This window comes from Spea bombifrons, chromosome 7 (assembly GCF_027358695.1).
Source record: "Spea bombifrons isolate aSpeBom1 chromosome 7, aSpeBom1.2.pri, whole genome shotgun sequence".
Classification (NCBI taxonomy): domain Eukaryota; kingdom Metazoa; phylum Chordata; class Amphibia; order Anura; family Pelobatidae; genus Spea; species Spea bombifrons.
In genome coordinates, this window is record NC_071093.1 from 41,514,160 (window position 1) to 41,527,475 (window position 13,316).

General features: G+C 44.0%; 2 protein-coding genes across 2 annotated transcripts; one reads left to right on the plus strand and one right to left on the minus strand.

The window, feature by feature from the left end:
* Window positions 1-599: 599 nt before the first annotated feature.
* Window positions 600-3,630, plus strand: WFIKKN1 (WAP, follistatin/kazal, immunoglobulin, kunitz and netrin domain containing 1). Its single transcript, XM_053471548.1, has 2 exons — window positions 600-1,347; window positions 2,101-3,630. The coding sequence occupies exons 1-2, from the start codon at window positions 1,189-1,191 to the stop codon at window positions 3,583-3,585; spliced, it is 1,644 nt and encodes a 547-aa protein (XP_053327523.1). The 5' UTR covers window positions 600-1,188; the 3' UTR covers window positions 3,586-3,630.
* An 879-nt stretch (window positions 3,631-4,509) lies between these two features.
* Window positions 4,510-9,364, minus strand: METTL26 (methyltransferase like 26). The gene is made up of 6 exons (XM_053471565.1): window positions 9,036-9,364; window positions 8,350-8,509; window positions 7,542-7,601; window positions 6,960-7,027; window positions 6,744-6,822; window positions 4,510-5,843 (listed from the first exon to the last, which is right to left on the minus strand). The coding sequence occupies exons 1-6, from the start codon at window positions 9,230-9,232 to the stop codon at window positions 5,796-5,798; spliced, it is 612 nt and encodes a 203-aa protein (XP_053327540.1). The 5' UTR covers window positions 9,233-9,364; the 3' UTR covers window positions 4,510-5,795.
* Window positions 9,365-13,316: the final 3,952 nt, after the last annotated feature.

The window sequence follows — 13,316 nt, forward strand, 5'->3', positions numbered from 1 at the left end:
TCCCTCCGGACCAGCCACCCCTATTAGCAGGAGAATTGCCCCCCATACTGTACGCCTCTGTGTCCCAAACTTAAAAAACCGAAACACAGACCCCCTTCTGTTCAAGGCTCACACAGCCTCCCTGTAACAGCCAGGACTCCGACGGCCACACATCGACCACCATGTTACATTTAGGAGACACAAAGTGCTGTTCTCTTCCATGATGGCTAGCATGAGCCACACGTGGCCTGTGTTGGGATCTGCGGTAGCCGCCTTCTGCCAAAGTCTTTCGCTAAACTCGACACCTTTTATTGGGCCAACATAAAAATGATTGATTCTTGTCGAATGAATGTACAAGCTTTCAAGACCTCAGAGGTCTCTTCTTCAGATGTACAAACTCCGTACATTCGTCAGTCAAGCACAGACAGACGGTTACCTGCCTGGAGCAAAACACCAGAACAGCTCACACATCTCCTCCTTGCCTCTCCCCATCGCTCCCAAAGGCAGGCAAACTACCCCCACTTCCCACGCAGGGTCTGCCCCCTCCCTCCCACACAGGACTCTGGTTAGGAAGTTATCCTGTCCCAGACCAGGGGCGGGAGAGAGCGAGAGAGAGCGAGGGGTGGACAAGAGACAGAGAAACAGACCTTTGGCACATTAGACATCTCCACTGATCCTACCCACTGGCTGGCCGGCTTCTTCTCCACCTCCAGCCCCACCGAGGGTCACGCTGCCAGGTTATGGTGACATCGGGCTCACCTGGACCATTGGGCCAGCTCTGAGAACGCGCGCACTCAAGGTTAGACACGACCCGCACACACATAGTAGCGCACACGTAACATGGGACAGGCGACCGCACGCACCTACACTGTCCTGGGGTCTCCACACGCGTGTGCGGTTTTACCATTAGGACCGATGTTGTGTTAACATCACAGATCGCTGCATTGGCCAGTATTTAAATTAAGGGTTTTCGCAACACATATATCAGCTACGGCAATCACATGCGTGACAAAGATGCGTGTGCTGATACCACACAGACCCCTGCCGACGCTGGAAACGTGTTTGACTTACATGAAAAGATGTGTATGTATCAGGATCTACCATTAAAGTCACACACACACACACACGTTATTTTTTCTTCTCGCACACACATAAGAGGAAGATCTAAACCGAAGTCTAGAACTTTAAAGGATCAGAGTTCTGTCGAAGATGGTGCTCTTACTTTGGGTGCTGGTGTCTTGCCTATGGGCACCCCCTACCAGTCCAATTCCATCCAGGGGTCATTTGGGCATCTGCCCCAATCAGCTGAACATAAACCTGTGGGTGGATGCGCAAAGCACCTGCGAGAGGGAATGCAAGTCCGACCAGGTAAGCAGGGGGGTCGACCTTGTGCCCGATTCGGTCAAACAATGTCGGGGGGCTACTTAACCGGGTGTAAGGGGCTATAGTCCAAGGCTGTCAAAGGGCATTCCGTCTGTGGAGAGCTGCAGCTTGAAGGCCAGGCGGCGAGACCTCGCGTCAGTCGTCTACGTAGAAAAATTCAGAAAGACGTAGCACAATCCGGCAATGCCCTGACCACGAAAGAGTTAAAAGCCTCATTTATCCATTGTTTTCTACAGTGTTTTGTATTTTATTCAGAATTTTGTATAATTTTACTCATTTAATTGAAAAGATAATGTCCTGGAGAATCTGTGGGACGCCGGTTTAAAAAAAAAAAAAAGAAAAAGAAAAACAGCAATAAGAGGTGTGTAAATTTTTGTCCCCGCATTGCTACGAAAAGTCTAGATCTTAGAAAGAAACCCTACTTTCTAACAGCTTTTGGACGGAGACAAAGGGACTATTAGTGAGAAAATCCACTATAGTCTTATTTACTTATTATTACTATTATTATTTATTATTCCTTGTTTATTAGAAAGACTGGCAGGACCCCCTCCTGACATTAAAAAAAGATGAAGAAAAGGCTTGCATTTCATAAGAATCACCCATTTCTCTAAAGACACATAAACATACCTTTATTCACGCTTATCCTTGAAACCAGTGATGCGCCACAGACTGAAGCTGCTGTGCCATGCAAAAGACATTTTGATCGCCGATTATGTTTTTTTTTCTCCCCCCCCGCAGGATTGCGAAACGTTTGAGAAATGTTGCACCAATGTTTGCGGACAGCAGAGCTGCGTCGCTGCCCGGTATCCAGAATCCGGTTTACCGTCCCAAGGTTCGCTCCATCCCGCCACCTGTGCCGGCCACGTCTGCGCCCAGCAGGGATCGGACTGCGAAATGTGGGAGGGACGCCCCGCCTGTCGATGCCGCGAGCGCTGCGGTAACCAGCCAGGTTTTACATGTGCCTCGGATGGACTTACCTACTATAACCGCTGTTACATGGATGCCGAGGCTTGCGCCAGGGGTATCAGTCTGACGGAGGTGCCGTGCAAGTTCGTTTCATCGTGGCCTCTTACTACACCAGCCCTGACGGAAACTACCCCGCAGCCTACCCAACCGTCAACCCCAATGGAACCGCCTTTGCCACCGGCTTTGTACCAGGCACCTGCCCCTCAGTCTGTGGCTATAGGAGGCACGGTGGGCCTGCAGTGCGAGTCTAGCGGACGCCCTCGGCCTGAAATCCTATGGGAGAAGTTGGATGACAGCCCATCTTCCCCACTAATGCGCCCGGACCAAATGTACGGTAATCTAGTGGTCACCAACGCCGGACAGCTCGTCATATACAACGCGCGCCTAGAAGATTCTGGGATTTACGCCTGTGTAGCTCGCAACTCTGCTGGACTGCTCCGAGCTCGCTTCCCTCTCTCAGTCGTGAGAAAGAGTGAAACTACAACGGGTTCCCCCCAGATCCAGTCGGCCCCCCGGTCGGAGTGTCTGAAGCTTCCAGACAGGAAGGAATGCCCGGGACCTCGGGTCCTACAGTGGTCATACGAAGCCCAAACCGGTGAGTGCAAGACCTTCCTTCAGAGGTTGTGCCCAAGCAGTTCCAACAGCTTCCAGACCTACGAAGAATGTGTAGCAGCGTGCCAGGTAAAACCCCCCGATCCTTGTACCCTGCCACCAGTGAGAGGACCCTGCAAAACCCAAGAATGGAGATGGGCATATAGCGTCTTGACGAGGCAATGTTTCTCCTTCATCTACGGTGGATGCCAAGGAAACCAGAACAATTTTGAAAGCAAGCAGGCCTGTGAGGAGCGCTGCCCACTTCCACGGGCCAAGCAGTGCCAAGGATGCCACTTACGGGGAAGGCTGGTGCCCAGCTTGTGTCGTAGTGACTTTGTAATCGTTGGGAGGCTAGAAGATTTAGGTGAAGACCGAGTGCTCAGAGTGGCCCTGGGGGAGGTGCTGAAGGACGAGCACATGGGTCTTCATCTGTTTCATACTAAATATTTGGAAGTCACTCTTGGAGATGGTGGTGGAGGAGGGTGTTCCTGTTCCAACCTTACTGGGGATACCCAGCTCTTGATCATGGGGGAGGTGCATGATGGGATGGCGTTACTGGGAGCTTCTAGCTACATCCGCCCGGCCAACGACAAAAGGTTAAGGAAGGTCAGAGAAATGCTCGACAAAGGGACGTGTCAGATGCTCAACAGATTTCAAGACTAATCCATATGGACGTTCATTCAGAAAGCACTTGCACCTCTTCTCAGAAACCCATATTATTCAATATCAGCAAAGGTCACATGCAACTGGAAAAGACTCATTTCCCAAACAATTCAGTGTCACATTTTCTGGATTTTGTATATATTTCCATTAAAAAAAAGCCTCTGAGCATCTTAAGATGGTACACGGAGGTGGTATTTGGTGTACATTTAGCCTGTACGGGGCTGCAAAGACTTTGGATCAACCGTTCCCTGGAAATGTTTTTTTGGTAAATTACAGAAGATATTTTTTTGCACCCGCAGGAGCCTTATGCCTTATTTTTGTCATACGGGATCAAGATATGCAGCCACTCATGGGTTAAACCCCTGCTACATTTAGAAAATGTATCAGCGTATTACATTGTAACCGTATGGATAGATCGAGAAACATGGGCGACTTTTCACCTTTAAATAACCACCTTTCCCAATCCATACATTACTTTTTTTTTTGGTTCCTTTGCTGTAGTTTTACTGATCGTTTCCTTTTATATTCGGAGCGAGCAAATCCAGTGTGTGTTTAAGTTGGTCAAAGTGCACCAAAAGAGACAAATAACCTAAAATGCATCATTTCAAATGGCCAAAGAGGGACGCTATTACGACAGGAGGTGTGGCTCGAGGATTAGGGGGCGGGGCTTTATTGGGACTTTGTCCTATTGATATTTATGTATTTGTATTACGTATTTTAATTTAATAAACATTTCATGTTTCTAGAAACACTATTGTGAGCTTTCCAAACATTGTAAGATCCCAGACGGAGGGACACCAGGAAAGATGAATTTACATAATACAGTAAATTATGCAGAAAATTTATAGGTTGGGTTGCTTAAAAGTATTATCCCATTTAGACAAAACATTAACTGCACTCTCTAAAATGCTGAGCAAATACATCTGGCGTTTCATTCTTTCTTCTGAAGATTTAATCAGATAAAAAAACACATGAAAAAAAATGAAGCAGTTACTATGGCAACAGCCTATCAGAGGGTACTTTTGTGTCACATGACAATTAAGCATTCCCAGGAAAAATTCTAAAAGACAAAACGTGGGAAGAGCAAAAATCATATTTCTGAGGAATGTTGGTGGAGTCACACAAACGTCTATAGAATCAACAGTATAAGAAGTAGTTAGTAATCTACTTATATTACCAAAAAATGTCTTCTGACCTAAACTAATCCGAACGTCAATAACTATAGAAAGGCTGGGATAAGCAAATAACTCCCTGACATCAGCATAAGGAGTTTAACTCCAAGACAAGTGTAACGGGAACCAACTGGGACGTCCCCGGCTGTCGCTGCCACCTTCCTCATAGCCAAAGCTGGCTACAAGATGGGTAGCTGCTCCAGAGTAAAGGGGCTTCTGGTGGGGAAAAGGGTCTCCCGAAAAACCCTACAATCAGACACAACACTCACGTCAGGATGCAAGAGAGCACTTTACTCAGGGAGGGGAAACTGACATACACAGGAAACAAGAAAAGATTAACATAATGGCAACGGACTGAACAGACAACATCCGGCTGATCTCATCACACATACAACAAAGGCAAATACACAACATGTGTGTCATTCTCACACATACAAATGGTAACAAGAGGGTGAAAACACTAAATGTTACATTTAACCCCTGGAAGTCAATATAAAATTGCAGTCCCAATAACGGTGGCCCAGCATCTGTTACAATAAGTTTTGCTGCAGTACAACAGATAGTTAGCCAAATTAGCAAGTCATCGTGATTAGGGCATTTTCTTCCTGAAAGCTGATAGGATGCAATACGCTATATTAGCCACTAGGTGGAGACATCACACCCAACAGATTGCAAACCTATAACTAACTCTATATAAAAACATGCAATAAAGCCTGATACTCATTACTGATTATGTCGGATTTTCTTTCCTTATCAGCATTCATGTAAATACATTGTGACTCCGGTTAAAATTGCTTTGTTAGAAGGTCCCTTTTTTAATAAAAATGTGCAGCTTTTTTTCCCAAACTCAAAACTTAAAAAAAACAAAATGTGTATTTTATCAACAAAGGCAGGTAAAAAGAAATACATGTTTGCAATGCAAATATAGCTGAGTCCTTTCAAGGCACAGACAGGAAAGCAGAATAACTAGCTTATACTCGTGTAGAATGTCTCGGCACCCGTTCTGTGGGTCGTTGTCGTTTGCCGGAGGAGCTAAGGTCACATTTTCCTGAAGATCAAGCATTTGTTGTTAGCAGGCATGTCAACCTATAACAAAACACAAACAAAAAGGCAAAGTAGCACAAAGGTTTGTGTGTCACAGGATGGTGGATAGAGATTGGGCGCATCTGACCATGTGACCTGCTAGGCTAGTATGTATGTTCATAGGGGACATCTCTTCTGGTTGACGGATCACACTAGGGGCTGGGAGAGTCATGGTAAATATACCTCCGTATCACACGATCCAACCTCCGAATCACAAATATACGATAACTACATCTGGCTGAGGATAATGATTGTTATAATGAAATAGCTGTGGCGGATCAGGTAAATTAACCTGTCCTGTGATTTATGTATCTGAGAAAGAATTCCATCTCTCTATTATTGTAGAGACGTACACTTTAAGTAGAACGTGGAAGCAAAATATTTTATTATTAAAAAGAATTCTAGCAGTTTTCAAGATTTTTAGTAATAGAAATTTACCCGTGACGCTTCATTGTCTATGATGGTTTCAACAGCCAATCAGTGCTCTCATACATTATGTATATTTTAAAGCGACAATTTGGTCATCCCACCACTAGGTGGCTACAAGCGACCAGCAAAAAGCCACCGCCGTGGAAATGGACCTTCACCAGTCACGGAACTAGAACTTGAATGCTTTTTTTGGTGACAATCATAAATCATCGGGGTCGTAATTCATGCCCCGCTCCCCGCCCATTTGCCCTTTACATGGGTGTGTTTCCCACAATGTCAGTGGGACCACCCACCGACGTCCTGGCCGCGTCCCGCAAGGGAAGGCTCTGGGTAGCCGGAGCTCAGGAGTTCCCACGTATGAACATTTATCTAGGTATAGTGTCACCCTATATGTCTAGGTATTCATTAAAGTGGTGGATGTGTCAGCCTTGGTCTCGTAGGAACAAAATATGTTTTGGCAAGAGATTTCTGTACCATTCTCTCCAACGTCATCCCGTTGGCCTTCGCCAGGTCTTGCAAATCGGCCGTGTCCCAAACTCCCCACGCAGGGTTACTGCAACAATGGAAAGGTACATATATGTCTAATATCATACATATAACATATGTGTATTAAAGTGAGCAGATGGAGAGAAGAATCCCAAGAGACGATACGACCTCAGAGGTCAAACAAGTATTAATATATTCATGTACCTCCTCTTCAAACTCATATGAAAATCCACGTTACTCTGCGGCGTGAGGACCCCATTCACGGAATACGGCTGTAAGAAGAATAACCATTACTGCACGTCAAACACCAACATACACCGTCTACATGCTTAGGAATATTCTTTATATGTAGCGGTATCATTTTCTCCAGCTCTGTACAATGGGAATATATAGCATTAATTGATCAGCGATCACATGCATGTTGGATCAACATTTTAAAGGGTCAACTCCTCATGTCCAATAGAACTCAAATTATTGTTAATGGGAGCTGAGCTCCCATTGAAATCAATAGCAGCAGCAGCCAGTAACATGTATACTGTATATCTAAACACTAATGCAATCTGGAAGATGCGCAAGGCGTTTACATACTAATGCTTCCTGGTTTCAGCAGAGGCAATAATTAAACAATAACATGTAGTAAAATCCATCGGACATGGATCACATGTTGGGTAAACCGGATTCCAACATGTATTAAAAATAAAAGTACCATTTTAGAGGGTAGAACGTTTCTTTAAATAATCCTTTAAAATATATCAATAACTGAGCGATATCTCGCCAAAATCTTACCCCATACGTGAAAAGCACGCCGCCAGCCTGCAGAAGGCACCCTGCCCCTTTAAAGAGACCCTGTTGGAAGAAATTCAGTAGGCGGTTTAGAGAAGGGAGACGAAAAGGAATAAATTAAAAGAAAAGATTATTGCAAAAGATCCCTCATCCGCCTATTAGTTTATAAGCCTCCTGGATCTGGGTTCTCCTCTTCCTCTATACTAATATATATATTGCTTACTCATGTAATAAATTCTGTATTATCTCCCTCATTGGAATCTCAGTGATGAATCGGCCAGCCAAGTCATAAGATGCAGAGCCAGTAGGTGGCATTCCAGATGGAAGCCATTTTTTTGAAGCCCAAGAGGCAATGCTCTAATACCAAAAACACTGAGGAATCGTCTCCAAGGTGGGATAACAAGCCATCATGGACTGAGTGATAGCCTTCTTACTTGGCCATCTCCAACCAAAAGCCAGCACATGGTGAAAGGTCTTCAGGAATCCTACCTTGTGGTGCTCAGAAGCCACACCATGGCCAGAAAGCCAGGGAATTACATCAAACGCAGTACAGTGACAGCTAAAGAACTACTTGGTGGTTGACTAGCAGGACTTGTGAATAGGTGAAGGAATGTTAGTGACTTTTCAAACAGCGAAGACGTGTTACATACAACCCACTCTAGGTTTTTATTTTGAGCTGGAAGATATAGCTCAGGACGAGACAATGGTCAATAACCCCCATTAAAAGATTTCTTTATACCTAAACCCTGAGATTGACCGCTCTTAACCCTGTAAAATAAACAGACGCACGAATGGGGAAGAGGCGGATGACCTGGGTGCAGCTGGGCTCGGAAATGTGGATCATGTTAATACAGACGATGAGTTGCAGCGAGTTGGCTCTCGGGCCCCAGGTTTCCCAGTTCTGAGAGGCGTCCAGAGTCAGGGGCTGCTCCACATTAACGAGCGACGAGCTCGAGATGTGCTCCGAGATACTGCAAAGAGAAAACGCTGTGCTGAGAACAATCGTTAGCAGGTAATCACGTATATATTGGGCCTGTGGAATGATGTTACCCTATTCATTCATGCACAATACGGAGGCCGCCCCATGATTTACACGAAACCTGCTATTTTTACCATAGGGGCTGCTTCATCGTACTGAGTTTCCAAATGCTTACCAAAAAATTCCAAAATAAAAAAGAGGGACAGGTAGGTAAGAGGGGCAGTTCGGGACCCCTGGAAGTTATCATACAGTTCAATGTAAATTGCAACCCATAATAAAAAAATAATAGTTGTTTAATTTAATGATGTCAATTAATATGAGAAAGTCTTTTTAACATCTTTTTTTTTTTAAAGCGTGAGGTAAAACAAAGAAAAATGCTGTTTGTAGCTCTTTGCTGCTCTCACAATAATCATAGTAATAATAATAAAAAATAATAAGGCCCTTTACCCCATCAGTGACCACGTGCTCACTGTCCCTCTCTCCCAGGTCACATGACCGTCCGAGATCACGTGACTCACCTCTGCAGGCAACGCGGGTCGAACTCGCTGGGCTGCCACCGTACGTGGGGCAGAGCCCGTGCAAAGTGGGCTACGTGCTGCCCGGTGCCCGAGGCCACCTCCAGGGCCCGGACATCAGGGGAAGTCGGGTTCACGTACTGCCGCAGCACCTCCAAAATCGGAGCTTTATTACGCTCCGCGGCGGCAGCAAACAGCATCCTTACCAACCGCAGGGTCTGAGCAAGATACCGGCTGCTGGGACTAAGAAAGCCTGGGGCGTGGGCGAAAACGAAAAGGCCTCGTCTGGTGAGAGATCAGAGAGGACTACATGTCCCAGAATGCCTCGCTGTGTTGGCTGCATTTGCAATGGTTGGAGCATAAATATTTGCCCATAATGCACTGCGGCGGGAAGTGCCTTCCACTGTGGGGTATTTAAACACGTGCTCACCTGATGTCCTAGGCTGGAGGCTGGCATTAATATAGTTAATCTGGGGTTTTTAATTTTTATTTATACGTTACAGAAATATTAATACATATAGTTTAATAATTAAAGCCCTCTCTGCTTTATTGTATTATAGAGAAGACTTTGCTCATGCTGCCCGATATACCCAGTGACAGGGTGCTAGGAGGGAAACGCGTTCCCAGTGACTGCATGTATTTTGGCCTGGGAGGAAAGGAAGGGGGTTGCATATTACTTTGGGGGGGTCTGCGCGACCCGAAGATATAGACTGGGGGATCAGGTGGCTGCTGTGGCCTCTATGGGCACCAGCTACAGTTTTACTATATGTTTTTTGTCTTCGCATTGAAGCAGGCAAGACGTTAAAAGAAAAAAAAGTAGGTTGCAGGTAAAGCGGAGAGGGTACGGAGGTGGGCAGGATCCTTCTTGTTACACAAAAGGAAAAAATGGCGACATTTGAGTGATACATCTGAAAGGAATGGAAATACACCCTTAAGACTTAATGTCTTCGTTGTAAGATGTTCTTTTTCAATTTTCCAAAATAATAAATAAAAGAGAAGAAAAATAGATTGTGTGGTATTTTTTAAAGACGGTGACCTTTTGTACTTTCAATCAATCCGCTGAGTCTCCTCTGCAGGGAATCCAACAGGCTCAGGAATAAAAGAATAGCAATCAGCTATGAGAAAGATTTTGGACTATTTGCCCCTACAATCTGCCACCACAACCTGCGCGGAGGACTTCATAACAGAAGGCGCAGAGAAGTGGCTCTCGTTGTCTATGATGGATTCTAAACATCTAATTCTTATTATTATTGTAATTACATTTTATGATGAAATAATGAATATATAAATTTTGCCAAAGATTTGTCTTAGAGAGCTCAACTAATGCTTATCTAAGTGGAAAAGCCAGTGACGTATTCTGAACTACGCCTGAGGCTAGGGTATCCAAGGGGGCGATAGTTCCCCACCGCAAAGCCTAGGGGCAGATCACCCTCTTGAGTAATCAGGTGTGCCGCTGCTAATTGGCCAGTTACAGGGAAGATCTCCCTAAGCGGCCCGTGTTATGGAAGTACTCTCGGCGATCCATTGAAGATTGAAGTGGATGGCTGAGGGTGCTGCCCGGGGTCTGACGTAGATACGTCTCTTGGAACACCTATAACGGCATCATCGGCTTATAGTCCATCACCGAGCCTGGATCAAGGAGCAGCGAGGAATCAATGAAGAGAGATGATTAACCTCTGCATGTGACAAATGGCAAATCTAATATGTTATATGAATGAATACGTTAAACACGGACGTGTAGAAAGTGGAAAGGTTTTTACCCCGAAGACATTCTAGTTTCTTAGCACAAAAAAACAGGAGGGGAGTACAAGAAAGTCGAGTCTGACACGTTACCACGAAAACAAAGATCTGAATTTCGTATGGGGTATTAAACAGCACAATGCAATTTGTGAAGATGCTGCACGGGGGTCGGAAGCTGCCAAGTGGATTCCACTACTTAGCGAATGCATGCCTTATCTTCAGGGGTGCAGCCAGGATACCCCAGAGCCGCTTTTAATGTGATTAGAGGGGTCTTCCATTTAATGGGTACAGGAGGCTCCTGAACATGTCTTCTAAATAGGCTGCCTAATTCTCAATGGCAGCGCGGTTAGAGTACGGGGCTCCGTACTGTATGTGTCACGTAGCATTGATATTTTTATTTACCCTGATAGTATAATATTGTGAAACAACTTAAAAACAGCTTCCAGTCCCCTAAAAGTGAAACATAGAATTTGACAGCAGATCAGAGCCATTCAGCTGGTGTTGACTCAGAATTTAATCAGTCCTTGGACGTGCATTAAATCCCAGAGCCATATGCTTATCCCAACTGTATTACCCTCTACCGCTTCTGCTGGGAGCCAGTTCCATTCGTCTACCACTCTGTTAGTATTATGGCAAATGCAAGATGTGTTCCTGGGCCACTGTCCACAAACATGAATAGAAACATGTTGTGTACAGAAAATAAAGTTCCTAGACACATTAAACAGGTAACAGTGTTCTGTAAAATGCAGCGTGCCCTATTGGACGTTTACAGAAATGCCCTTGGTTGTCCTTTAGTCAAGGTCACCCGGGAGCTGTAGTATTGTAACCGTGTACAGAACAGACGTTGGATTTTGTGGCCATAAGAAATTTCTGCCAGTGTCATCATGTGCATCGCAGTAGAGATATCGCTCGTAACAATCCCAGGTCTTGTGATTTGTGAAGTTTAATAGGATGTATTGTAATTTGTTGAATTAATACAAAACCGATTAGAACTTTCACTGCCCGCGGAGTGTGCAACACCGATCCATGCATCGAGGGGATTAAAGGCTTAGCAGAATACATTTAAAGGGACAGTATAGCCTGCAGGAAACGGCCCATTCTTATTTAAAGGGACAGACATGTCACTGGTGTCTGTGGAAAGGCTTGTGGATGTCACTGGTGACTGTGGCACGTTGCTTTGCAAGTTTTATTTCTCACCAAAGGCTGTAGCGGCATGAGATACTGGGTTGTGAATATAAGCACAGAGGGATGATATGGGTAATATAGTATATTAAGTACTGATAATATTAATATAATACTATTTATAGCATAGTTTAGGTGTGTTAATATTATAGCTGATTTCATTTATTGTAGGTTTTAACGTTATTAAATTTCACTCCAATTGTCATAACGCTACAGAATCTGCTGGTGGTCTATAAATTAAATGTAATATAATGATATATATATATATATATATATATATATATATATAAAGATTAAGAGAACAAATATACAGCGAGGAGGAGGCATACATACATTAGACAAAGACAGTAAATACCTGAATATGCATTGGCAGAGTATATGAAAACATAAAAGTGGCTGGGACAGAGGCTATAAACACGCAGATATACAGATAAAGAAAGAGCAAATTACCTTAGGCTGAAGTCTATGACTGTTTATGGCGTTTCACAAAGTTACCACTGGGTGGCGCTTCTACGCTGTTACAATGATGCATTTGTAATTGTATGGTGTAAGAGCGAGTGTGTGCGTTGGGGATTGTGTGTATGTGTATAGTGTTAGAGTGAGTGTGTATGTGTATGGTGTTAGAGTGAGTGTACGTATGTGTAAGTGTATGGTGTGATAGTGAGCGATCGCTTGCTTTAGTGTATGGTATTGGAGACTGTGTAAGTCTATGCTGTTAGAATGAGTGTGTTGCTGTACGATGGTAGAGTGTGTTAGCATGTGTGAGTGTATGCGGTTAACGTGTGTGCGTGTTATTGTATGGTAATAGAATTTGTGTGTGTTAGTGTTTTTTGTTAGCATGAGTGTGTATGTTAGTATTTGGTGTTAGCACCTGGTCACTAAAAGAAGACATTTATTAACCATATGACTGTGATAAGTATATGTAGGTATGTAAATTATCCTTTGCTTGTATAAATGGGAAAAAAATCTTATATATTTTATTTTTTATTTAGTTTTCCAAATATTTTAACATTTTTAGTTTTTTTTAATTTTTAACCCTAACTAATCCCAAACCTAACCTTATCTAACATCCTCGCTACTAACCCCTATAACACTAACTACAATCTCATTTAGAAACACATCGTGTTGGTATAGGGCTGTAGAACACTGTGATGCACTAACCTACAAAAATGGCTAAAATACCAAAAACGGGGATTGTCTTGAGTTAGACATTTCCAAGCAGATAATGTTGGCAGATTCGCTTGAATATGCTGGAGAAGCTCTGATGCAATAACATTCTCAAAAATGTAACACCAAGAATAGGAATGATAAGCAGTAGCCAGTAACGCCTTCCACAATACCCAAAGAGACATTATTCTTCAA

Bases quoted from the DNA above. Each gene is read 5' to 3' on its own strand.
- WFIKKN1 (XM_053471548.1), top strand. From the start codon at position 1,189: ATGGTGCTCTTACTTTGGGTGCTGGTGTCTTGCCTATGGGCACCCCCT. The intron at 1,348-2,100 runs GTAAGCAGGGGG...CCCCCCCCGCAG, and splicing joins GGGAATGCAAGTCCGACCAG to GATTGCGAAACGTTTGAGAA.
- METTL26 (XM_053471565.1), bottom strand. From the start codon at position 9,232: ATGCTGTTTGCTGCCGCCGCGGAGCGTAATAAAGCTCCGATTTTGGAG. The intron at 8,510-9,035 runs GTGAGTCACGTG...TTCTCTTTGCAG, and splicing joins GACCCGCGTTGCCTGCAGAG to TATCTCGGAGCACATCTCGA. The intron at 7,028-7,541 runs GTAAGATTTTGG...TTCTTCTTACAG, and splicing joins GCGTGCTTTTCACGTATGGG to CCGTATTCCGTGAATGGGGT.